The following is a 24,864-nucleotide window of genomic DNA, read 5'->3' as shown; positions in this document are numbered from 1 at the left end:
GTGCCTTTCTTATACATTACAGGCTTTAAATATTGGTCATATTTAGTTTTACGCTTTAATTTTCCATGTAGTAAATTGTTTTTAGCGTCGCGTTGAGCCATTTGCAAGCGATATTTAAATTCAAGAGGATAATTATCGTAGTTGTACAAGGGATCCACTGTACTATTTAAATTATTAGGAAGTTGACATGTCTTACCGAACACTAGCTCATGCGGAGTGTACTTGGTCTCGCTGTGCACCGTGTTGTTGTACGTGAAGCACCAGTACGGCAGCCAGCCGGCCCAGGCGCCGGGCTTGTTCTCGCAGCTGATCCGCAGGAACGCGCCCATCGCCTTGTGCGTGTTCTCCAGCGCGCCGATAGATTCGTGGTGGTAAGCGGTAGACGTCAGCTGATTAATTTTAAGGAGACTACATGCCTGTTTCATTGTATTCGATAAAAATTCGGTTCCTCTGTCCGTAGCAATTTCCCGGGGTATCCCAAATTTTAGAATAAAATTATCTACGAAAGCTTTTGCTACGCTATTTGCATCTTTTGTGTATAATGGATACGCCTCTATGAACTTAGATAGCTCGCATTGCAACGTAAGCACGTAACAGTAGCCGCTCGCGTCCTTAGGAAGCGGTCCTACTATGTCTAAATAGACTTTTTCAAACGCGTAATTAGATGTTGATGTAATTTCCATAGGCTGTTTTGTTTTTAGGCTATACTTTTGTTTCTGACATTTATCACATTTTGAAACAAACTCTGTGACATCTTTTTCCATACTAGGCCAAAAATAAAACTTCTTAACGTTGCCTATCATTCGCCTAATGCCCACGTGGCCACTCGAGGGCAAGAGGTGAAAATCGTTGATTATGACGCGCCTATCGTCTATATTATTTATTCTCTGAATACCTCTCAATACACATATACGTGGTCCGGACCATTGTGATTGCGCCTTTATCTCATTGATTAACCCAGCTATAAATTCTTTATTCATATTATCTTTTACTATATAGAGCTCGTTTACTTTTAAAGTATGACATAATTTGGACAAATCTCTCACCAATCCGTCTCGCGTTATTGATGATCGAGATGAGCCATTCATACATATACTCGATTTACTGGGTACATACACAAAATATTTTGACCTTAGGCTTACTAAACCGTCATTTTCGTAATTATTCATTGACCTATTATTAATAAGACGTAATTCCACCATATTTATCGGTTTTTTAATTATTTCTACTACTCTTGGTTGATCAGGCCTCGAGTTTGTAGGACAATTATCGACCGACAAAGATGGGGAAGCATCTTGCACTAGCTGGCCAGCCCGCGCTCTGGCCTGCCCTCTCGTCATTACGTTCACTACATGTTCATTCGACTGTTTCAATTCCTCTGACGTCATACTAATTCGCGATAAGGCGTTCGCCGCCGCATTACTACTGCCTTTTATGTATTCGATGGTAAAGTTATATTCCTCTAGTTGCAACCTAAATTTTAATAGCCTACTGGATGGGTCTCGCATACCGAATAAATATACCAATGGTCTGTGGTCCGTTTGAATTTTAAATTTTCTTCCGAATAAATAGGGTCTGAAATATTTTACACTCCATACTATTGCCAAAAGTTCTTTTTCAATTACCGGATAATTTTTCTCGGCTTTATTTAAACTCCTACTCGCGTAAGCTACCGGTCGGCCGTCTTTGTTGCACAGGACGGACCCTACGGCTTGGCCAGAAGCGTCGGTTTGTAATAGAAATTCGTTGTTTTCTGAAAAATCTGGGTACTGCAAGACTGGTGGTTTAATTAATGCTGATTTTAAATTTTGAAATGAATCTTCACACTGTTTTGTCCACTCAAAGGGTACATTTTTACAAGATAGCCTATTTAAATGATACGCTCTTTCCGCAAAATTGGGTATGAACTTACGGTAGTAGTTGGCGAATGCTACGAAACGCTTTACTTCGTCAGAATTTAGGGGTCGCGGATAATTTTCTAAAACCTTAGTTTTCTCCGGGTCGGGGGAGATACCTTTCTCAGACACCACGTGACCAAGATATAAAATTTCTTTCTTTAAAAATGTGCATTTTGCCGGATTTAATTTTAAATTAACTTCACGAAGTCTAGACAATACGTCCATTAAATTTTTGTTGTGGGATTCCAAATTACGCCCGTATACCACTAAGTCATCTTGGTAGACCAAACACTGTTCATAGTTTAATCCTGACATAGCGACAGTGATCATCCTAGAAAAAGCATTTGGGCTTGTTTTCAGGCCCATAGGTAACCTTGTCATTTGATACTGTTTTTTACTTGTGAAGGCGGTGTACGGTCTGCTTTCTTTATTTAAATTAATTTGGTAAAATCCTTGGTAAAGATCACAGTGGCTAAAATATACCTACCGCACCCGATAAGGAATCCAAAATATCTGAAATATTAGGCAGCGGGAACTTGTCATCTTGAATTTGATTATTAAGTTTGCGATAGTCTATCACTACGCGCCACTTTTTTATACCTAATTTATCTACTTTTTTCGGCACAAGCAATAGCGGACTAGACCACGCGCTCCTTGTCTCCTCTATTATTCCGTCGTTCAGCATATCTTTAATTTGCCTATCGATTTCTTTTTTCTGAGTTTCCGGAATCCTATACGGTTTTACATAAACAGGTGTATAGTGGGGTTTTAGATCTATTGACTGTTCATACAATGAAGTGGTAGTCAGTTTGTCGCCAGGAAGATAAAAAACGTCGGGAAATTTTGCGCATATATTTTCAATTGACTTCTGTTCTTCAGTATTTAAGTTATCTAATTTGAGCATCGAAAACAATCTTTTTACCCTGTCTGAATTAATGTTTGATTTAGAAAACTGACATACATAATAATCAGATAATTTCGTTACGTGTAAATTGAAATAGTTTAAGTTGACGTCACTATCCCTGATGTTAATGACTTTTACTGGTATCTTATTATTTTGTGGTTTGACTATAGTATTGGCCACATACACACCATGGCATAATTCTTGTGAATTAACCACGCACTCTTCCACCATACTGGTATCTAAGTATCGAATAACTTCGCTTCGAGCTGGTATAGTAATGTAAGATTGCTGGTTCTGGTTAAAATAGTTCATTGGTAATGACACTAAACAGTCCTTGTCGGAATATAATTTAATCGAGTTAATTTCAAAATCTAATATAGCTCGGTGCTTTTTGAGAAAATCCTGACCTAAAATTCCTTGTGTATTACACGGCAATGTTTGAAAAACATAGAATTTATGCCAAAAATTGTTGTTACCATGATTTAATTTTAAATATACATATCCCTCAGATGTTGTAGATCCGCCTATTCCGTTTATACACAGCCTCTCCTTATGGAATGGAATCTGTAAACTATTAATCATACTCTGTCTAATTACGGATTTGGATGCGCCGGTGTCGACTAACCAGTCACAGTTATGGTTGTGTAAATCAAGTCGGACTTTGTTTAAACTATTGCATACATTTATGTATTCAGGTCCGAAAAAAATGATTCAGCGACTCTATATTTGGGTCGTCCGGCGCCGGCTCGCTCTGCGGCGCGCACACGTTCACCGCGCCACGTGACGAGTTTCCTCGAAACCCGTTGAATCTGCCTCTTTGGAAGCTGCGTCCTCGGTACATTTGTGGAACCCACTGTCTGCCTTCAGGGGGGTTCCTATAATATTGAGAGGACTTACCTCTAAAATAACGTTGAGGTCCGCGCTGGCCTCTCGGTCCTCTGTGGGCCCGCTGGGGGAAGTGCTGCCTGCGAGGTTGACGATACATGCCCATCACCTCCGCAGCTCCCGCGAGAGACGAAGAAGTCTCCTCCTCTTGCGCCGCTTGCACTGCATCCTTTAATGAGCTGTAATCACGCGCAGCTATAATGGTGCTCAGCCTACGGTTTCGAAGGCCGTCGGAAAACCTTTTAATGGCTATTTTCTCGTTTAAGGGCCGTAATATGTTATAACTATCCGAGTTTCCGTCGGCCTGCGAGATCGTGAGATCAACAAACATTTCGGTGAGGTCCTTGCCAAAATCAGCTATTGTTTTATCATTTTGTTTTGCGTACTGCAACTTAGTGTGGATGGCAGTAGCTGATTTTTTCGGCAATAACTGTACGCGCATATCCCTTGTCAACTCTTCGATGGTGCTGTAGGAAGATGAAAGTTTAAGTTTGCCCATATTAGATAGTCTAGTACTTAGTACAAAAGAAATCAATTTAGTTTTAGAATTTTCGTCCAAAATTGAGCCATAATATTCTATACCATTTATTAATTCTTTTAAATTCTCATCGGTCATCACCGGCAAAAGGGTCAACGCGACCTTCAAATCGAATTTCTCCATTGTTACGGGAATTTCCTCGTACTGATCACTACCTGAGTCAGAACTTCTGGGAGTAGTACCACACAACTCCTTAATTTCTAAATATAAAAAGTTAAATTTTTCACAATATTTTTGGATTAATTGTCTTTCTGATTGAGATAATGAATGGATTACCTTACTTATACGATCTACAAAAATATCATATTTTTTAACTAAATTCTCAGCCTCTTCTAACTTTACTTTCGAAATATTTCCTTTACGTCTTTCTGGTCCTATTTTAATAAGGTACTGTCTTACTTTATGTAGCTCTTCGTAAAGATTTTTAACATTTTCTGCCATTCAAATTAAAATTATATATTTATGTCATTATAATAATTATGACCTTTAAACTAACCCTTTAAATGATTTTATATACGATTAAATTTAACATACCTAGTAGCCCTTAATCTAGATTACCATACATTTTTTTTCAAATACGCAGTCCTTCATTTCGTCACTGTACTTCACTAACACTGTATTGCCCATGCACTCGACAACCGCACTTTTATAAACTCGCTATATTCTGTAGAGCGCGACGATCACGAAGCCGCCGGTCCCCGCGGAGCCCGCTCTGCTGCGACGCGGACCGCGGTGGCTCGCTACTTCTGGATCCTCTGCATGCATCCGCACCATGCCCGCTTCGATTCCTCGTTCTACTCTCTTGTTGAAACACTTGACGCAGTAGCGGACAGTTATGATGGCTCCGACCAAGACGACGATGATTATGATTGTCACCATACACCAAGAAATTATGCCGATGTTCGTCACAATTACATTATTGCGCACTTCATTATGATAGCCCACTTGTGCTATTATTTCACCATTTGGATCTCTTGCCGGAATCGCTTTTGTATTGCCCATTCTTAATTAATTATTACACACGTTTTAAATGTTCTCCATCACTTATAGCGCACGCCCGTGTCGCCCGTATATGGCAAGGTCGCCATGTAGGGTTCGTAGTCGGGGAGATGAGTGAAACCAATGAGCTCCAATAAGATACTGATTTATTAAGGCTATAGTGAGTAATCATCATACCTAACTTAACTATACAGGGTGTTGCAAAATTGGTATACTAAGCCGAAACCTACATGTGCAGCATGGTATATCTAAGCCCGAATCTGAAATCAGAATTTGGAAATTCGCGAAAAAAAAAATTATTTTCCCATAGTAAAAAGTCACGTGACCGACAAAGTTTCTAAGGAAAATGAAAATTTTTTTTCGCGAATTTTCAAATTCTGATTTCAGTTTCAGGCTTAGATATACCATGCTGCTCATGTAGGTTTCGGCTTAGTATACCCTTTTTGCAACACCCTGTAGATACTTACTAATCTATACCTACACTACACTGTAAGCGCGTAGGACTGTCTCTGTGAGAAGTTGTGCGCAGGAACGTATTAAAATATCGATTGATGTTGGTTGTAAAAGAAGTCTTTTATTAAATATGTCCGGTGCTTATATACCTATATTAATGCTAGCGCAGCACTATATGCGTATGTTGCAGTTCATTCTAACAACTAGCCAATTTGCAGATACTACCACACTACACCTCCCCTTTAACTTCCTTCACCCTCGGGGTAGCGAAAGAAAAATAATTTAATTTAAGAAATTATTTTTCAAACCTATAATTTATGATAGTACTTGCAATTACAATATTGTGATATTCTACTCTACCTAAATGCATTGTTATAAATAAAAGTGCAAGGTTGAGCTATTGTAAAATGCTGACAAGTTTCCTAGTGTTAGATGGCTGTAGGCTATAAACAAATTCTTGAACAAAATAATGACCTGGATAATTGCTATTTACCTGTCTTTAAATTTAATTTTGAATGAAATAGTTACAACAAGTTACACACACACATATTTTACAACTAAAAAATGAACATGTAATATAGAAACTGAACATGAAAATTTCTGTAAAATAAAATGTCACAATTTATACCTACATGAAATTTTTGAAAACACCTATAATTCGATAAAAAATTCATAAATTACTGATACATTTCTGAAACAAATATAATCGCATCTAAATATGTGTAACCAAAATACATTTTACTTTTATACCTTTTAACTTCTTTATTATCATAATAATAACCCAACACAACATATTATAAAGTACGTAAGTACCTATATGACCATTAGTTACATATTAATATGACATGACATATACAGAGTGATTCATTTCCTTGGCTTGTATATATTCTATTTATGAATTTACGCAATTTAATTATTACTGTTAAATATAGTCATTATTTCACATTTCAGTTTCACAAATTAATTTATTTACTTGAAAATTGTTCTTATCTAACTAGTGTCACGTTAATTTAAAAAATATCTGAATACAAAATGAAATACCTACTACAATTTCAACGCAATTTACTTAAACATTCCTATCGTGGTATCAGTATCGGTACATTTTTCCCATTCATACACATTTACACTTTTGGTTTTTAACCCATAATGAGCATCCTGTAGCTCTCAGTCATCACTCTGATTACTGACATTCTGAACTCTGGGAAGTGAGAACTATCGTAACATTTGGGTGATGAAACCAATTGCTAGTCAAAACTCCTTAACCTTTCTGTCCTCAATCATTAATTCTAATCTTGTATACTATTCCCACTAATGCCTTACTACTAATTAATATTATTATGTCTTTCACTGAGGGCACGATAGTCCAAACACTATGATCAAGAACATAATTCTCCTAGGGCTGTATCTCTACACCCTTAATCTACTTTGTGGGCATGGTCACCCTACTTATTGGCATATCAGGCCACCTATTTTGTGCACCTGTATAATATAAAATAGAGCCGCTACAATTTAAAGCAATGGCCTCCAATCTGAGCTCCTTAACTCCTTATTATACAATATTTTATCAATGTACCGATCCATAAAACTTTCTAATTCACAACAAAAAAATATCATTTACTTATTAATTCATTTACTGAAAATCTCTATTCAATTGTCATTAGGTAGTCGGTTTTACTAACTTGACCTAGAAACTTTCTGCAGTCATTCAACTCTGAATGCATTACTTACATATTTATTAGCGATACCTAACTTGTATGCTATTTTTAGAATACCTATTCAAATATTTCAAATAGTTATGTTTTAGAAGAAAAATTTACTCGTGATTTGTGACACTAGATATTACAATTACTTAAATGCCAGATTAAACCCTTGTTAAAAAATATTTTATCAAAATCAAAATCTATAATTCTAATCCTTCCTGAATTAATTAATTTGACTCACAGTAACAATATAATGATGACGGCTGGGCGGACGTGACGCACGATGACACTGATGATTGCACGAAGACGCACGTGGTTGGTCATCTTCTTGAGTTGGCCGGGATAACCCTGGTCCGCTTCGATGGCCGGGATAGCCCTGACCTGTTCGAGCCGGGATAACCCTGACTCCTCGTCCGGTCGCAGTATTTCTTCGTTTTTTCTGGTCTCACTTGTACATGTTTTCTTCATGTCATTCACCGAGGTTGGTTGCCTTGGTGCTGCTGGTGTTTATTCTTGGCACTGGTACTGCAGGTGTTGGTGTTGGTGTGCTGGTTCTGGTCTGTCGGCCGATGTTGATCATCTTCGTGGGCCGACCGGCGCCGCTACCGGCAGCGCCGGCCTGGCAGGGTCGCCATGTGAGAAGTTGTGCGCAGGAACGTATTAAAATATCGATTGATGTTGGTTGTAAAAGAAGTCTTTTATTAAATATGTCCGGTGCTTATATACCTATATTAGTGCTAGCGCAGCACTATATGCGTATGTTGCAGTTCATTCTAACAACTAGCCAATTTGCAGATACTACCACACTACATCTCAACTATGCTGTGAGTATTGCTACATATACTAGACACGCGTATATTGACAAGCCAAGGTATAGTTCCTGCCGACATAAGGCATGGTAGCTCGACTCGCTTCGGCCCCGTGTGAGCAATACTCACAGCCCCCCATTTATGTAACTTTTTTGACATGTGCCTTTAAAGGAACAATGATGAATTAAAGTGTTAAAAACTTATACTGAACCGTACATTTCCGTCCACAGCCGCTGTACTTCCCGGAGAACAGCCCCGACGGCGTGAAGCTGAACGTGGAGGAGAAGAAGCGCCGGGCGGAGGCGCCGCGCCGCCGCCCGCCCTCGGGCTCGCGCGCGCCCTTCCCGCGCCCCTACCGCCGCTAGGGTGAGTACATACTTCTTCTTCTTCTATCGTGTAAATGCACTAAGCTAACTTCCTCCAGTGTTTTGCTACTCTTATTGCGAGATCATTGGCCTTCATCAGGTCTCCTTGACTGCACTTTGGGGCATTAGGACACTCTATAAGGTGTGACGTAGTCTGGAGGCTTCCGCAACTGCATAGGGTGCTGGCATTGGCTGGGAGCATATCCCATCGCCTTAAATTGTCCTTCGTCCGGGCAACGCCAGCCCGGAGGCGGTTTAGTGTTTAGCACATGCTGCCCCCGCACTACACACTACCGCCGCTAGTGTGAGCACATGCTGCCCCCGCACTACACACTACCGCCGCTAGTGTGAGCACATGCTGCCCCCGCACTACACACTACCGCCGCTAGTGTGAGCACATGCTGCCCCCGCACTACACACTACCGCCGCTAGTGTGAGCACATGCTGCCCCCGCACTACACACTACCGCCGCTAGTGTGAGCACATGCTGCCCCCGCACTACACACTACCGCCGCTAGTGTGAGCACATGCTGCCCCCGCACTACACACTACCGCCGCTAGTGTGAGCACATGCTGCCCCCGCACTACACACTACCGCCGCTAGTGTGAGCACATGCTGCCCCCGCACTACACACTACCGCCGCTAGTGTGAGCACATGCTGCCCCCGCACTACACACTACCGCCGCTAGTGTGAGCACATACTGCCCCCGCACTACACACTACCGCCGCTAGTGTGAGCACATGCTGCCCCCGCACTACACACTACCGCCGCTAGTGTGAGCACATACTGCCCCCGCACTACACACTACCGCCGCTAGTGTGAGCACATACTGCCCCCGCACTACACACTACCTCCGCTAGTGTGAGCACATGCTGCCCCCGCACTACACACTACACGACACAATAACTAATAAGACATCAGAAGTCTGTGATACTTACACGTATGAGTCACTAATTAGCACCAACCAACCCAACGCGCTTACCGCTGCAAGTGTATTAATTGTATTACATGGGAGTTAAATAAAATACTAACTAAATTATTTCTTCCACAGGTGGTCTGATCGCGCTACGGGTCCCCTTACATTAAGTTACAGTTCTTAACATCCGCCGACTGCCGCCATCTCGCGATAACGACCTCTACTCCATACACCCAAGATCTGTATTGCAAAAACAGTCGTTATTGCGTATTTTTATTTATATTAGACGGCGCTAGCATAGTCTCTCCGTACACAGCGCTCCCCGCAGTGTTTGCCAAACGTTGGCTATTTATAATGCACTCTGGTAGTCGCTCTGTTGGACCCAACGTTGGAGCAAAGCTTGGCTGCGGGAAGCGCTGTGATTGGTCGGTTAGTGTAACGCGTAGAGCTAAGTCTTTCTCGCGTCTATTGCGAATTGTGCTCACGATCTGTTTATACGAACCTGGATCTTATGTACTTATTACTGAACTCAGTTTCTCATGTGTAGATTCAGTCGGTTCAACGTGTTGCTAATATCCAAGTTGTGTAACAGATCACATTATTCCATTCTCCTTTGTAATTAACACGCTTTGCATTTCGCTTCACATCGTCTAATAATTTGGTTTAAGTAGTTAGATAGTAAATTAAATAATTATTTGCGTTTAGAGCGCGTGCGGATCAAGCTTATATTGTTTATAATAAATTGATAACTGTAGGGATATCAGGTGATTTTAATTTTTGCGAGCATGATCACCAATTTTCCGATAATCCAATATTTAATTTATCAGTAAATTAATTTAGCACTTCTGAACAAAATGTGATTAACACGGCCGCCGCACGCGCCTCTGACACTCCAAAACTTACCACTCGCTCTATGGACATGTCTACTGAACTACGACCGACAGTTTTTTCACTGATCAACACCACCATTTTTATACGCCACCATTAATCCATCCTTTTTTATCATCTTCATCATCAATCATCCACTTTTTTTGTATATCAGTGAAAAAACTGCTCAAAATATATTTTTAAGGCGTCACAAAAGACGTTAACAGCATTTGTACGGGCTGACGCGGCAACGTGGCCACTGCCGCTTCCTGTGCTCTGATTGGTTGGAGCGTTTCTGACGTCACGCCCCTTTATTTGTGCTAGACTTGTCGAAGGCTTAGGACTGAACTCTAGTGTGATTTCGGGGTGAAAAGTAAATGAGTAGCGGACTATGACCGTTACAACAGTAAAGATTAACACTATAGTGACGATTATCGCTTTAACCAGCTGTTTTCAAACTACAACGTTTTCATTAGTCATCGTAACTGTTAGACTGGTCTACGCTAGTAAAACGTAGCTGATTGGTCCGCTACGCAGTTACTCTGTCTCTCCTCTCGATGGTTGTTTTTTATACTGTGCGTGCGAATGATAAGTTCGGTTCCTTAACTTCGGGTTAGTTCGTTAGTTATGCGATGAAGATCCTATCCTGTGACCCTAGTTGTGTCTAGTTAATTTTAGCGTAGCCAAGTATTCATATTCTAGTTGAAGCGATCTCGTCTAGAAGCGGTTCAGTTTAAAACATAATAATAATATTCACAGGACAGGATCACTCGCCACGGATACGATTCGTGTGTAAACATTCATTATGTATAGTTTACCTTTGTATGTATTTCGTCGATTTTCATTTGGGAATACACTTTTTGTTTGTTAATAATTGGGAGTTGGATCCTTAGGGTGTGCGCAACCTGCTGTGTGTCGACAATACACGGAGACGCAGCAGTGTGGGCAGCCTTACACAGATACGTTTAATTTAGATCGATAACTCAATACTGTTGAGTTATTTCGAGAAGAACTTGTCGTAAATTTTGCTGAGATTTAAACCCAGGTATTTTGTTTAGTAAACCTTACGGCAAGTTGACCGGGGGCCTTATTGACCAATATCGTTATAAGTCTGACAGGAGCCTTTTAATGAATGGCGAGTGAACCAATCACGATTGCAAGAAGTGACAGCGCCTGTCAGATTTATAGAACATTAGCCAATGAGGCCCACAGGCCCGCCCGGCGCCGGCAAACATTTGATCATGACGGTTTTGTGATTTTGTATCTGTTTTGTATATTTTATTTTGTATAACTTAGCATATACTTCTCCACTCACAATATACATTATATTTTCAACAATGTATTTATTTATTTTTGTCCAAATTATTCATCTGCTTTTAGTTTTACCCTGTAAATGTGAACATTATACCATCAACCGTGTTGCTCTTGAATATCCACATCTTACTTGTAATAAGTAGTCTACACTAGTGATATAATGATGGGGTTCAGGAGTAACATCAACAGTGTAAATACCCTGTTCTCAAAATAGTAAATATCATTGTCATTTAATCATTTTTGTATAATTGGTAAAAGTATTCTACATTCGGGTTGAGGCGACGGCTTCCATTTACAAAAATGGTCGATGCTTTTATAAAATTTCTAACCGAGTCCTAATTTAGCTACAGATTTGTCATCATTATTATGATTTAGCCTCGCCGATAGCCGTGATAATAAATTTATGTTGTAAATACGTTCTGGTTAATTCTTTTACGTAGAGAAATTAAACTTCAATAATATAATAATTACTATTATTAATATACTAACTTGCTATAGTTCTAGAATCTTAAAGGCTATTTGGGATTTAATGTACTTTTGTAAATTTGCTTATAAGCACTTTAACTTGTCTCCTTAAAGGGCAGAGATAAATAAGTTCGTCAAGTTAACTTCTTATGAGCTGCACGATATTACGTAAATATTATATTCAAAAATAGATGACAGTTGATAAAGTAAATAGTTATTATTGTCGGTGGTTGTTCAAGGCGAAGCTGACACTCTATACTTGTCTCACTCTTACAAAGCTCAATAGCAGCGAAGTTAGAGCGAGGCAGTGTGTGACAGCTACAAGCGCCAACTACCGACCATTTTCAAATAAATGTATAGTTCTATAAATAGCTACGAAAAATAATGTCCTCAATTTATAAAATATACTTTTATATTATTTTAAAGGCCTTTCTAGACATACGCGATATTCGATATGGATATGGGAAACGGTATTTGTACTTCTTTCGTCGCGTCGCTCAGCACGCGTAACCGTGTGACACTACGTGCTACCTAAGGTAACGAATATCGAATATGTCTAACAGACCCTAAGACCCTAAGTCATTGCTGTGCTAAGCTATCAAGAGTAGCTTGTACCTTGTATAACCACATGTTTCACTTTGTCAACCCACATACATACAACTGCAGACACTGAAATACTAATTTTATGTGTAGGTATTTCTTACAATGGTTAATTTAATAGATACGAGAATAAGTTGGCAGTGACCAGTTTTGAAGGCTAAATTACAAAAAAAAAAACAAATTTTGTTTTCATTGCAACGATTTGTTGAGCTAAATTTCATGTACTTATTTTTTGTATATAATACTTCCAACTCATAATAGTTTCCCTAAACTATGGACGGACATCGTGTTTTATAGTATAGTGTATTTATGTAAAATTGCGGCGTTTGCAATAGTAACAGTTAATAAAAGTATTAATTTCGGCTCAAGAAAGTATTTGTTCACAAAAAAATGTCCGCAAATATGTTACATGTACGGTGAACCTTCCTGAACAAGACTGCTTCTGTATAAATAAACTGGCTACTAATGCAGACTTAGCGCGTCACTGCCACACTAGGTAAAATGTTATTTAACATACAGGGTGTTACATTGAAAGTCATCATTTTACAAGTTATAAATTTTAATTCACCAAAATTAACCCATAATATTATAGGTACCTACTTGTCAAAGAATCAGTTTATCATACAGCGCCATTTTGTTATTTTCATGGTAGCCATTTTGTACAATAAGGTTGTAACGCCCTGTTTGGATGCCAACAAAGCGATGTCGGTCCCAGAATGGCCGGACCACTCTGTTTTCGGGCGATTTGTCTAATTGTGTTTTTTTCTTTGATCATTTAAAACGGTAATAGATACAAAACACACAGCTAATAGAGACAGTCATAAAGATTGTAATAATTTGAATACAATTGACAAATCGCCTACCCATTCCTATCAATTCGGTATTGTTTGTGAACTAACTTTAGACACCATTGTTTTTTTACGAATCCCATTTTGTTAAAAATAGTGTTTAATTGTATTTCGTGGGGTCTCAAGTTAGTGAACATATTATTTTGAAATTGTCTTGCGTGGTGACACCAGCGGTGCGTCGCCGCCGCGACAGTTGCATATAGACACACGCACATACACACCCGCTTTGTGATACTCGGTGTATCGCGTGTGAAACACACTGTATCGCTTGTGACACATAGTGTATCGCGTGAGACGCAAAATGTATCACCGTACCGTGTCTGCTGTGAGTGCGTGTGTCTGTATGGGTAGCGGCGACAGTGAGATGAACTGCCCTCGGTAATAGAGATACTTTTTGTAACACTTTGAGCGTTTTATTTATCATTCCTAACAGTAAGCTTCATTTTGTATAAGGTAGAGGTATCAGATAGGTAAGTACTAGGTAGTTGCACATTTAAAACTGATATAGGTAGTTATAAAAGTTTCACCTATTGACTTATGTAGGAAGAAGAAAAAACTGTTGATAAACATATACAAGTATGTGTTCGCATGAGAATTTCTAGATAAAAAGTAGCAATCACGGCGAACAACAACCTACTTAGCTATCTTTTTGTTTTAATCCACAATTCTAACTCTGAACAGATCAAAATCTGTACAGATTTATATTAAATCTCGTTAAATAGCTTGGCTAACGACAAAAAAACACTTTCATAAGTTAAACTTATAACGCTAGCAAGAAGCGCTGTCGGTAAAATCATCCCGACGAACAAACTTCTGATAATTAAAACAACACACCCGCTTGACCGAGCTCTAATTCGCGTCTGCCGATCGACTGACCCGTCACATCGTGTTGTGATTCTTGTCGGCACCGAATCAGCCGCATCTCGCGTCGTGCAGGCGAGACACGGAGTGCCAGTGATCCTCTGACTGCCGGAGGGAACGAGACTCTTGGTAAGTGTTCAATTTTCTCTCTGTTCTCTGTTTTGAGCTTGTTTTTTCCATTGGGTACCTATATAGGAAACTTTTTTTTATATAATTTATGAAAAGGGAAGGTAGATGATTAGATTGATATTCTAATATGCACTGAAATAATATCTAAGTAGTTGGTTCTGAACTTCCGTTGCAATTATTATTCCTCTAATGCGTAACTTTTGCAGGACTTTTAGTGAAGTTCTACCGACCTCTAAGCAAACTTTTTTGTCTAAACCCTAAACCAGTTCCGGACAAACAAGGTCCCTTTGCAGTATTATTTTTTGCGTTCCGTTCGAAAGCTCCAACAGTAAATTTATTGTATTGGCGCTTTTATGGTAACTTTCATTTCTACCACCCCTTTATTTAATATAAGTTTTACCCTCCTTACGTAAATATTCTTATACTTCAGTACTTACCTAATAAATTATAGGTAGGCATTATGTTGAATCTTAGACGTGCAAAATTCCATTGTCAAAAAATAACAAAAGAACTACGTCCCCCTAACATAAGGTTATGGTCCTTCTTCGATCGTCTCACACTTTAATGCAGGCACTATACAGGGTGCACCGATTAGACCACAAGTACTTATTAACATGTGAGTACCCAGATTCCCATACATACAATAACCACTAAAACTATAGCGATCGACTGAAATTCGTTTTAATGTAACTAATTAAGTAAGTAGGGTACCTACTAGGTATACACAATACAATACAATCCTCTTTATTTGCACCAAAAAAACAGAATCAATACAAAATAAAACTTAAAAATAACAACAGTACAAAAAGGCGGCCTTATTGCTTATAGCAATCTCTACCAGACAACCTTTGGATGAAAGAGAGTATATTTGATAGTTTTCGATAAATTATTCTAAAACATGGTAAAAAAAATATAGGACACTCTGTATAAGAATATTATGGCTGTAACGGTTTTCTAGATTACTTCAGTAGATATTACAAAGGTTGAAATTGGTCTCAATGCTTTCTTATGAATTCCCACACAGGATTATTTCCACCCTAACTATCTATTTGGTCTGCTGCCGAGTACGAAATCTAGGCAATCAAATCATTGGTTTCAAAAGCTCTAGCGTTTAGCACTGATTCGTGAGCTTCCGATGCTTCTTCAAGTCGACCTAGATCCTGCGCTACCTACCCGCTAAAATGAATAATGCGATTTAATAATAAGTGACATAAATATAAAAGAACGCAGATAAACACAGTAGCGGTCGTTTTTTCACAGTTTTTATCAACGTTTTAGGGTCACGCGCAGATACGGCGCTGACATAGTGTTGGCGATAAAGCAGCTTCCGTCCCGATGTATGAGTGTTCTGTTATTTATGTACTGTGTAAGGATACTAGTTTGCGAAATGTGTTATTTTGCAACAATATACCGGATAATGTAGATCCTACTTGTTCCTAGAATAGAATAAGAATAGTTACTTAAGTATTTTAAGGCAAAAAATATCTAAGGTAAAGTACCTACCTAACTGCTAAAGCTTGCCGGAAGTTTGTGAAGCTTTCATACCTAGGGTGATTTAGATATTTCAGTTACTGAAACTTGTCACTAAAGCATTCGCTGTAAGTTGTAGTTATCACAAGTTAGGTAGGTAACCTGCATATAACCAAGTACCTACTTAGATTTATACCTAGGTACATCAATGCTATAACCGGGGGTAATGTCAATGTACCTTGTAAATATGACTCCATCTTCATTACACTGCGTACTTATAATAGATCTCAACACATCAACAGCTCGCCTCGTGTCGTAGTAACCGTGTTAGACGTAGTTTAAAACGTTAACGTCCGTCGTAAAGTTTCAGTTTTTGGTTTCTACGAGCGGCCTAGTTCTACTATCGTAATCGCGACCACAGCAAAGGTTATCGGGATATTTAATAAAAATAAGTCTCGTTACCTAAGAACGTATATAGTTATTGTTAATAATAAAACCTTGTCAAATCCTAAGCTTTTGAAATGTTTCAGATAAAGACGTATGTACTTAAGTAGGTACTTATGTTTAACAAATGAATAATGTAAGATTTCTTAATTATGATCATATTAGATCATTTAAACATTGCTAAGCTAAAATAAAAATAATAGGCACCTAAATGTTTTAAAAAACTATACATATGAAGTGCTTAACTTTAGTTAAGTAAGATACTTAAAACTCATGATTATAAGTATCTAGATAATTGCCGTTCAGCAGAATACAATTGGCACCACCAACTGATCGTAGCGGTTATGGTCAACCATCTCTGTTAAACCTATTAACTATTGTTATGACATGCAGTAATATATTTACAAGAATAGTAGGTACCTAGGTACCTATGCGATCCCAATATGTTACTTGCAAGCCAATTAGGGTCGTCCTGAATAACTGAAACGCCACCATATTTGGGTCAATACAAACAAATAGATGTATCGTTGCGACACTCAATCAATTTAAAAGCTATTTGATGCATCTTCTTTCTTTGATTTATTAATTTTAATTGGTTTGTTATGATGTAGGTAAGGTATGTTACCTAAATATAAAATTTAGTATTTACCTGTCTACCTACTACGACCCTACCTACACAGTATCCCGACCGGATACGGTCGTACGTACGTAAGTACGGCTTTTGCCAGTAATGCTTTGTATATGGATGGACCCTCTAGTCTTTTATTACTATGCGTCAATAGAACAAATAGATTGTTACGATTACCAGCGAGATTTAGATTAGAAACAATCAATGTGCGACATTGACACGATATAATCGCTTTGGAAACGAAGATTAGCGTAAGGGTAGGACTGCTGCAGTAGATAGGTACGTTACCGTTGAAATGAAGTTGAAATATTATTTAGTTAGGTATTTGGATCGGACCGGTTTCAAAGGTTTATTTTTACTACTAGGTAGGTACTTTTACTGAGTTGTAAGTACACTTCTTAACTTCTGACATCATTCTCCATGTAGGTAAATACTGTATATCTACTGGAATTGATGATGATAGTTATAGCAGTCGGGATGAAGTCATCCCGTGGAAGTGAGCCGGCAGATGCACACGGACCGGACAGATGCCATATCAAGTTACTGCGAAAACATGAGTTCACGATACAAGATGCAGAGTCAGAGGTCATTCCTCTACTCTAAGTATAGCAGTATTTAAAACCTAAAAGGATACATTTTGTAAACATTTCGTATGTGACTTCATCTTGCTAGTTTGGCTGAATATATGTAAATTTGGCATTAGTTACAATGTTATTACTTAATCGGTACGCATGAAGCTAAGGTATAGGTAAGCATTAAATTTAGGATTGTTTGAAGTCATTGAACTTAAATTATGAAAAATGATGCCTATGAGCCGCATGCATGTATACATATAGGTAGCAGGAGTAGCAGGTAAGTACTTTACAGTGAATACATACGGCCATACATACGTATCGTACTTAGTGGCTAGAATATGGTTCCGAAACCGAACCGACCTAGGTAGTTTCTAGTATAGCTCGGTGTATGTATAAGTCTTGACGAAGATAGAGGTGATATATTAAATTCTAAAAGTGCCATGCTCGTATTTTATTTGATTCCTCGTCTTTATCAGGGTTTTAACTTGTGCGGTTTAGACCAGGCTTTTGGTTATGTTATAGCACACGTTCAGAAATAGCTGTGAACCAGTGTGAACTCTGGAGCTCCGCACGTGTGAACCGCGGTTTACACAACGACGACATAAAACGTGCCTGGATTTAGTCAGCGGGAGTAGGTCAGCAGATTGCATAGTGCGATAGGAACCTAAATAATGATGTGGAATAAATTAATCTAAAAGTACTTAACTACTTACATAAGATTTAAGATAGGTAGGTAGGTACACTTGTCCAAAATTAATAATGCACATGCAGATCTTCACACCCGAATCATTAAATCGTAAGAGCCTTAAAAAAACACTTTCATTTTGCACCTTGTTCGAAAGAAATAAGAGTCAATATCATGTGTCACATCATCGAAAACAACCGATCTGTCAAAGATTTCTATGCGCATTATCAATTTTGGAGCACTGTACATATAATGTGGCATAATTATGATGCATGCTCCCAATAAATTAAAACATTTATGTTCTACTGACCAAAGTCAAAAAAGCGAATCATTTTAGAAGGTTTATCTACAAGTACATTGGTAAAAATTCATCAGTTTGACCATATAGATACTGTTATAAAAAAAACCGTTGCAGCACCTTTACACCCTGTACCTACTCTTGGACATTATTTGATCAGTCTCAAAATGATATTACTTGTTGACAGGAGGCTTCACGATGAAGGGTCGTGTTCTGCTGCTGGCCCTTTTGGTGGCCGCCATCTGCACTGTTGATGCTGAGGTAAATGAAGGATTACGTTAAGAAACTCCGATATTCGATAGACGGTATCTAAACCTTAGCATACTAGCTAAGTTTGCTCTAAGAAAATCTTAAATTTATCAAGCTGTTTCTTCAACAGCTTCATTGTTTGATCGTCTCTAAATTTTAAGTAAAGTTAAATAGTTACACCTATTTAAATTAAAGCTTTAAAATGTACTTAACTATAATAAACTGTTATTCATATAGAAACACCGCAAGCGTCACAGGCGGCTGCGCAAGACCACCACGACCGTGGCGCCCCCTGTGCAGGTCGGAGATGACAACGCCAACGAGGTAACTTTACCATTTACATAGATAATACTAGTTATTAGCCTTGCTACTAACATTAACAATTATGGGATTCGGCATCATGAAAGCAAAGTTTTACTTCCGATGGTTCCGATGTGACATGGGCCATCTATTTTTGACGTTCCAGAACTTTTTAATACATATGTACCTATATTGCAACACATTGCATAGAAGGTCCACGTGACGCAACATCTACCTATGCATCTTCATTACTCTCAAGTCTCACCCAACCATTACCTCTCCAGCTGGACTCTTCCCTGCCCGACGCCTCGTCTGACCCGGTAATCCTGTCGGCGTCGGAGCTGGAGGACGAGCGGCGCTTCCTCGAGCACCAGAAGACGCACGACGACTCCGCCGAGGCCGACCGGGAACACGCTAACGAGATCTATGATGGTGAGGATTTCGTCCATAATTTAACAAGTTATATCATTTCGTGTAGGTAGGTACTTACCTTATATGTAATCGCGATCATATTCGTATTTCGTACTCTGTCATACGTACTCGTATGACAGCGTGCGGGGCAAACAGCCTTGTGATGATTCAAATAGACTATAACTGGTATGGCCAGCGCTCTTCGTGCTGTAACATTGTTGTAACCATGGAAGTAATAATTAAGTTTGTATATTTTACTTCCACGGCTGTAACTTATGATGTGACTGATGTACGGTCACGTGCAGAGAAACCTGACCCTCCTCTCATAGTAACAATGCTTCTGAGGGGGGTCATGTTTCTCTGCCCCTTACTACATGGCAGGATTTGTGCTATAACTTGTTCTGATCTCCCTCAGACCCGTGCCTGCGCGTGCACTGCAGCGCGGGGCGCGTGTGCGAGATCGACGAGCAGGGCGAGGCCGTGTGCAACTGCATCAAGGAGTGCCCCACCGAGACCGACCACCGCCGCAAGGTAGGTTCACTGATCACAATGAGGTGCAAGTGCATCAACGGAGACTGCACATCAACATCACTTATCACGCATCCTGGACAGTTAGCGATAGACGCTAATCTGACTGGCCATTCCTTTCACAACGGAGACAAGTAGGAAGGAGACGTTTCATCGGTTTGCTGACATTTGGGTTCGTTATAAGTTGCGTACAGACCGGCCAAACGAACGCCAACGAACGGGTTTCGTTGACCTTCGTTGCTGCAATCTGCCCTGTATTATAATATGATAAATATCCATCGTTGGGCGTTCGTTGGGCCGGTCTGTACGCAGCTTTACAGATTTGGCTTGCGGCCTTTTTAACAAACTGTCTTCTCAATTTTCAGACCAATTTGTTCAGCTTTAAAAATGTTTTAGAAACTCTAGTTTTACTACCGATTCAAAAGTTAGTTTTTGTTGTTTTGCCTACCATCAAAGTTTCTTTACCCGTGTTTGAACAACCCGCTTCCTCCGCAGGTGTGCACCAACCACAACGAGACGTGGTCGTCAGACTGCGAGGTGTACCGGCAGCGCTGCGAGTGCCTGGAGGGGTCGGAGCTGTGCCGCGGCCCGCAGTACCACCACGTGCAGATCGAGTACTACGGCGTCTGCCGCGAGATGCCGGTGAGACTTGAGCTGGATGGATGCATGCATGTGGATATAGGCTGCCTCAGATAAAAAGTTGTGATAGGAGCAGAATATTTAAGGTTCAGGGTGATGGTACGGTCATGTGTAGAAAAACCTACCCCCCCTCCACCCCCTCTCATAGTAACAATTCTTCTGAGAGGGGTCAGATTTCTCTGCCGTATAATACCTGAATGCCGCCCTACGAGTATTTGATACAGGTACCTACAGGCCTCTACACACCAAAGCCGCTGACCCGGCGGCTCAGGCCGCTGACCCGGCGGCTCTGGCCGCCGGCTCAACCCGCCGGCCTCATTTTGTACAATCATGCTTCATTTTGTACTATGTTAACCCGCCGGCACTAGGCCGCCGGGCTATGCCGCCGGGTCAGCGGCTTTGGTGTGTAGAGGCCTTACCATTGCACGGGATCAGGAACGAACAAAGCCGAATCTACAACTTAGAATAGCTTTACTAGTATAACGATACTTGCTAAGTGCTATTATTTGTAATGCATTTAGGGTTTCGTTCCCGCTTTCCCGGGAATTCCCGTTCCCGGGAATTCCCGGGAAATTTGTCATTCCCGAAACCGGGAAAAAAATAGCATTCCCGGGAATTCCCGAGTTTGATTTTTAATCGATTTTATGCTATATTTTCGTCTTTATCTATCTGTTTCTCCTACCTTAAACCAAAAAAAATATCGGCAGGTTTGTCGTCTACGATCAGAAACTCGGTTTTGTTGTAAATTATTGGAAAATCATACGTGTTATTGTTTTCGCGCAGCTGCATTGCAAAGATAAATGACTCATCTACATCACTTTGTTTCACCTCTTCCTGATTCAATATTTTCATCTTTATTTATCTGTTGGTCCTCATATCTAAAACCAAATATATCCACCTACCTAAAACCAAACAATTGATCGGCTTTTACATATGTGACCAAACAGTATGTAAAAGCTAACACTAGTGTGACACCTGTCATTTTTTTTTACGTCCCCGTTTTATGCCCGCGTGTATTTTTTATAAAATTACTAACGCATAGAAAAAACCAAAATAAGAAGTAGGTTGAGCGATAAATCGTTGAATGAGTTAAAAAAAAATCTAAAACATTACCTCAAGTGTAATTAATTTTCTATTTTAATTTTATATGTCATAACAAAACATAGGGTTGACTGGAAGAGATCGCGTTGAGGCGATAAGTCCGCCCTTGTATACTAGTCTAGTTTAATTCTCTCCATTTTTTTTTACTGTTATACCTATGTATATTGTATACAATAAAGTGTTTAAATAAAAATTAAATAAATAATATTATTTTCAAACTGTTAATTATAATACCTTTGTTATTGTTTAATTTACAATTTAGAAAAACAAATGATTTGGCATGTAAAACAAATCATTATAATAATATGTAATTTTGCTTGTTAATTTATCTGACTGTTGCTTTTTTCTACCTATACGAGTGATAAAAGTATATTTGATTTAATTGTAAGAGTTTTAATAGACTATTTTATAAACTTTTAATACCCGAAAATAGCAAAAGCAAGCATTTAAAATAAATTCCCGTTTCCCGGGAATTCCCGGGAAATCTTCAAAATAATTCCCGTTTCCCGGGAACAGAAAAAGGTCGGGAAAAACGAAACCCTAAATGCATTACATATCCCAGATTGCAATCGCGTGTTCACTTTCAACCACGCCAATCCCCGAACCCTTCTCTACCCACCCATTCTCCCCTAGGAATGCTCCGAAAGCGAGATGTCGGACTTCCCGCGGCGCATGCGCGACTGGCTGTTCAACATCATGCGCGACATGGCGGAGCGGCACGAGCTCAACCCGCACTACCTGAAGATGGAGAGGGAGGCCGAGAGCAACCTGACAAGACGCTGGACTAACGCCGCCATCTGGAAGTGGTGTGATTTGGACGCTCATGATAATGACAGGTCGGTATAGCTAGCTATGCTAGTACCTATATACTGAATATCATCATGATTGTGTTTGCGATACATTGTTAGTTATGTTTAAGCTGTATAAGTTCTAAAGGCGCGACTATAATTCTATCTAGCTAGGTAAGTAGTTCTACAGAAGCTCAATGATTTACTAGAACGAAATAAAGTGAATGCTGAAATAAGAATGTTTGAAGATGAACTGTGAAAGCCCTTGTTGAAAGATCCACATTATGCCTTATGCCTATTCCTGCAGTTTGCATTTTTACTTTACATGCCATTTCATCAACGAATTCCAATAGGGTAAACTTAGCTGCTGGTTCTTATCTAATCAGGTATTATATTGTACAAAAAATAATAAATATTCTGTACAGATTCGTGTCCCGCCACGAGTTGTTCCCTATCCGCGCGCCACTCATGTCCCTCGAGCACTGCATCGCGCCCTTCCTGGACCGCTGCGACGCTGACGACGACCACCGCATCCGCCTCGCCGAGTGGGGCAAGTGCCTCGAGCTGGACGAGGTAACCATCACCACCAGAAAATATTATACAGGGTACTCAAAAAAAGGGTTACTTACTTACCTACCCCTTTCGGGTCACTCTGTCATTGCCCATTTCGTAACATCCAGTATTGTTATTGGACACTTTCAGATTGAGTATCCTAGCTGTTTTGTAATTTTCCTTATACATTCTACATACGATAAAGTACCTATGGTTTCGATCACTATACTGACTTTATAGTTTTACATGGTTTTACTATTTATAATATATCCCACAAAAACTGCTAGCGCCATCTATGTTTTTTTAAATGCAACTAAAGTTGAACCGTTAAGTTTCCGTTAAGTTTTGGTTAACGGACTCAAAACGGACATAACTAAAGTATAAATATGTTTTTCTCATGTTACAGAATGAACTAGAAGACCGCTGTGATGAGTTCACAGAAGAAGATGACTCTTGAAGATGAATCGTTTTGTACAAAAATACAACTGCCTATACTTAATTATAGTAGTTAGGTATTGAAGTTGTTTTAGATTTAAGCTTTGGATACTTACTTATTCAAGTTAGTCACATTCAATCTAACGTAACTTGGATAAAATTTTATGTACATAATATTTTTATACGAAAGCTACATATTTTATTTAGTTAAGGGTTGATTTTTCAATGGTCAGATAAAAGTTATCTAAAGAATAAATCTGATGCTGTCGCGTATAACATTTATTTGAGTACTTATTTAAAAATCAGCCCTAAGTGTACTAAGACAAAATATAACCTACAGATCAGATTCCTGGGTAGTACGTAGTACCTACCTAATCTAAAACATCTAGATAGCCACCTATGTACCTCCTAACTCGATTTTATGGTTAACAATAATGTTATAATTAAAATATATTTTACTTTCAAGAATACTGTGATCAAATTGCCAAATTACATCAATAAAATAATTACTTAATTTCAAATTTAACCTTTTTATCCTATAAATCCATCCATCATTAACTCACATTCAGCAGAAGTTAATACATAATTTTATAAATTATATAAGTAGCAACTCATCTATTAAGGCCCTAGTAACTATATACACAATGGCCTGTGCTGGGCCACTGTTCGCCATCGAGTTCACATAAGAATAATAAATATATTATTTGCTTATCCTAGCCCCTCAAAGGCCCTTAATCTCGGTTATTGGAAGATCCAGGCATGCTGCTCCTGTGATACCTAGACCTAGGCTGAGCTGCAAACTAGGAATATGTATACAAAGGTTCCGCTCGAGAGAGCCACGTACAGTACACTACAGTCTTACAGGAGTTATACTCGGTCCGAGAATATAATAAAATAGTTGAGTAAGTACTTACCTACCTACTTACTATTATTTAGTGGCCTGGGGAAAATCCCAGAAATTGACCCAGATACCTTGATAGATACCAACTAGGTACGTAACTACAGCAGAGACCGCGTTGTTCTATGCGTATTTAAGCATTAACTTCCAACGAGCAATCTGTCTAGCGAACCGCCGCGCCGCCGCCGACGTCACTGAGGCCAACCAAGATCAAGGAACGTATAGTGAAACTATAAAGTCCTGAAATTAAATGAGGGCAATATCGCTATCTTTCATGTAGCAACCCTATATAGCGAAACATAACTGACTT

At 39.3% G+C, this 24,864-nt stretch overlaps 2 protein-coding genes across 4 annotated transcripts in view; both read left to right on the top strand.

Moving 5' to 3' along the window:
* The window catches only part of LOC105387874 (ras GTPase-activating protein-binding protein 2), a 33,694-nt gene extending 19,729 nt beyond the window's left edge, over positions 1-13,965 (top strand). For all 3 annotated transcript variants that reach the window (XM_048621934.1, XM_048621935.1, XM_048621933.1), the window contains exons 10-11: positions 8,417-8,552; positions 9,605-13,965. In XM_048621934.1, the coding sequence (XP_048477891.1) occupies positions 8,417-8,551 (135 nt within the window). In that variant the 3' untranslated portion in view covers position 8,552; positions 9,605-13,965. The remainder of the gene's footprint in view (positions 1-8,416; positions 8,553-9,604) is intronic.
* A 476-nt stretch (positions 13,966-14,441) lies between these two features.
* LOC105387852 (SPARC) lies at positions 14,442-23,695 on the top strand. Its single transcript, XM_011558639.3, has 9 exons — positions 14,442-14,553; positions 18,841-18,914; positions 19,140-19,226; positions 19,487-19,634; positions 20,029-20,144; positions 20,637-20,783; positions 22,515-22,717; positions 23,095-23,242; positions 23,628-23,695. The coding sequence occupies exons 2-9, from the start codon at positions 18,852-18,854 to the stop codon at positions 23,676-23,678; spliced, it is 963 nt and encodes a 320-aa protein (XP_011556941.3). The 5' UTR covers positions 14,442-14,553; positions 18,841-18,851; the 3' UTR covers positions 23,679-23,695.
* Positions 23,696-24,864: the final 1,169 nt, after the last annotated feature.

Source organism: Plutella xylostella, chromosome 6 (assembly GCF_932276165.1).
Source record: "Plutella xylostella chromosome 6, ilPluXylo3.1, whole genome shotgun sequence".
NCBI lineage: Eukaryota > Metazoa > Arthropoda > Insecta > Lepidoptera > Plutellidae > Plutella > Plutella xylostella.
Note: the sequence above shows the minus strand (reverse complement) of the source record. Positions and strands in the feature narration are given on the sequence as shown.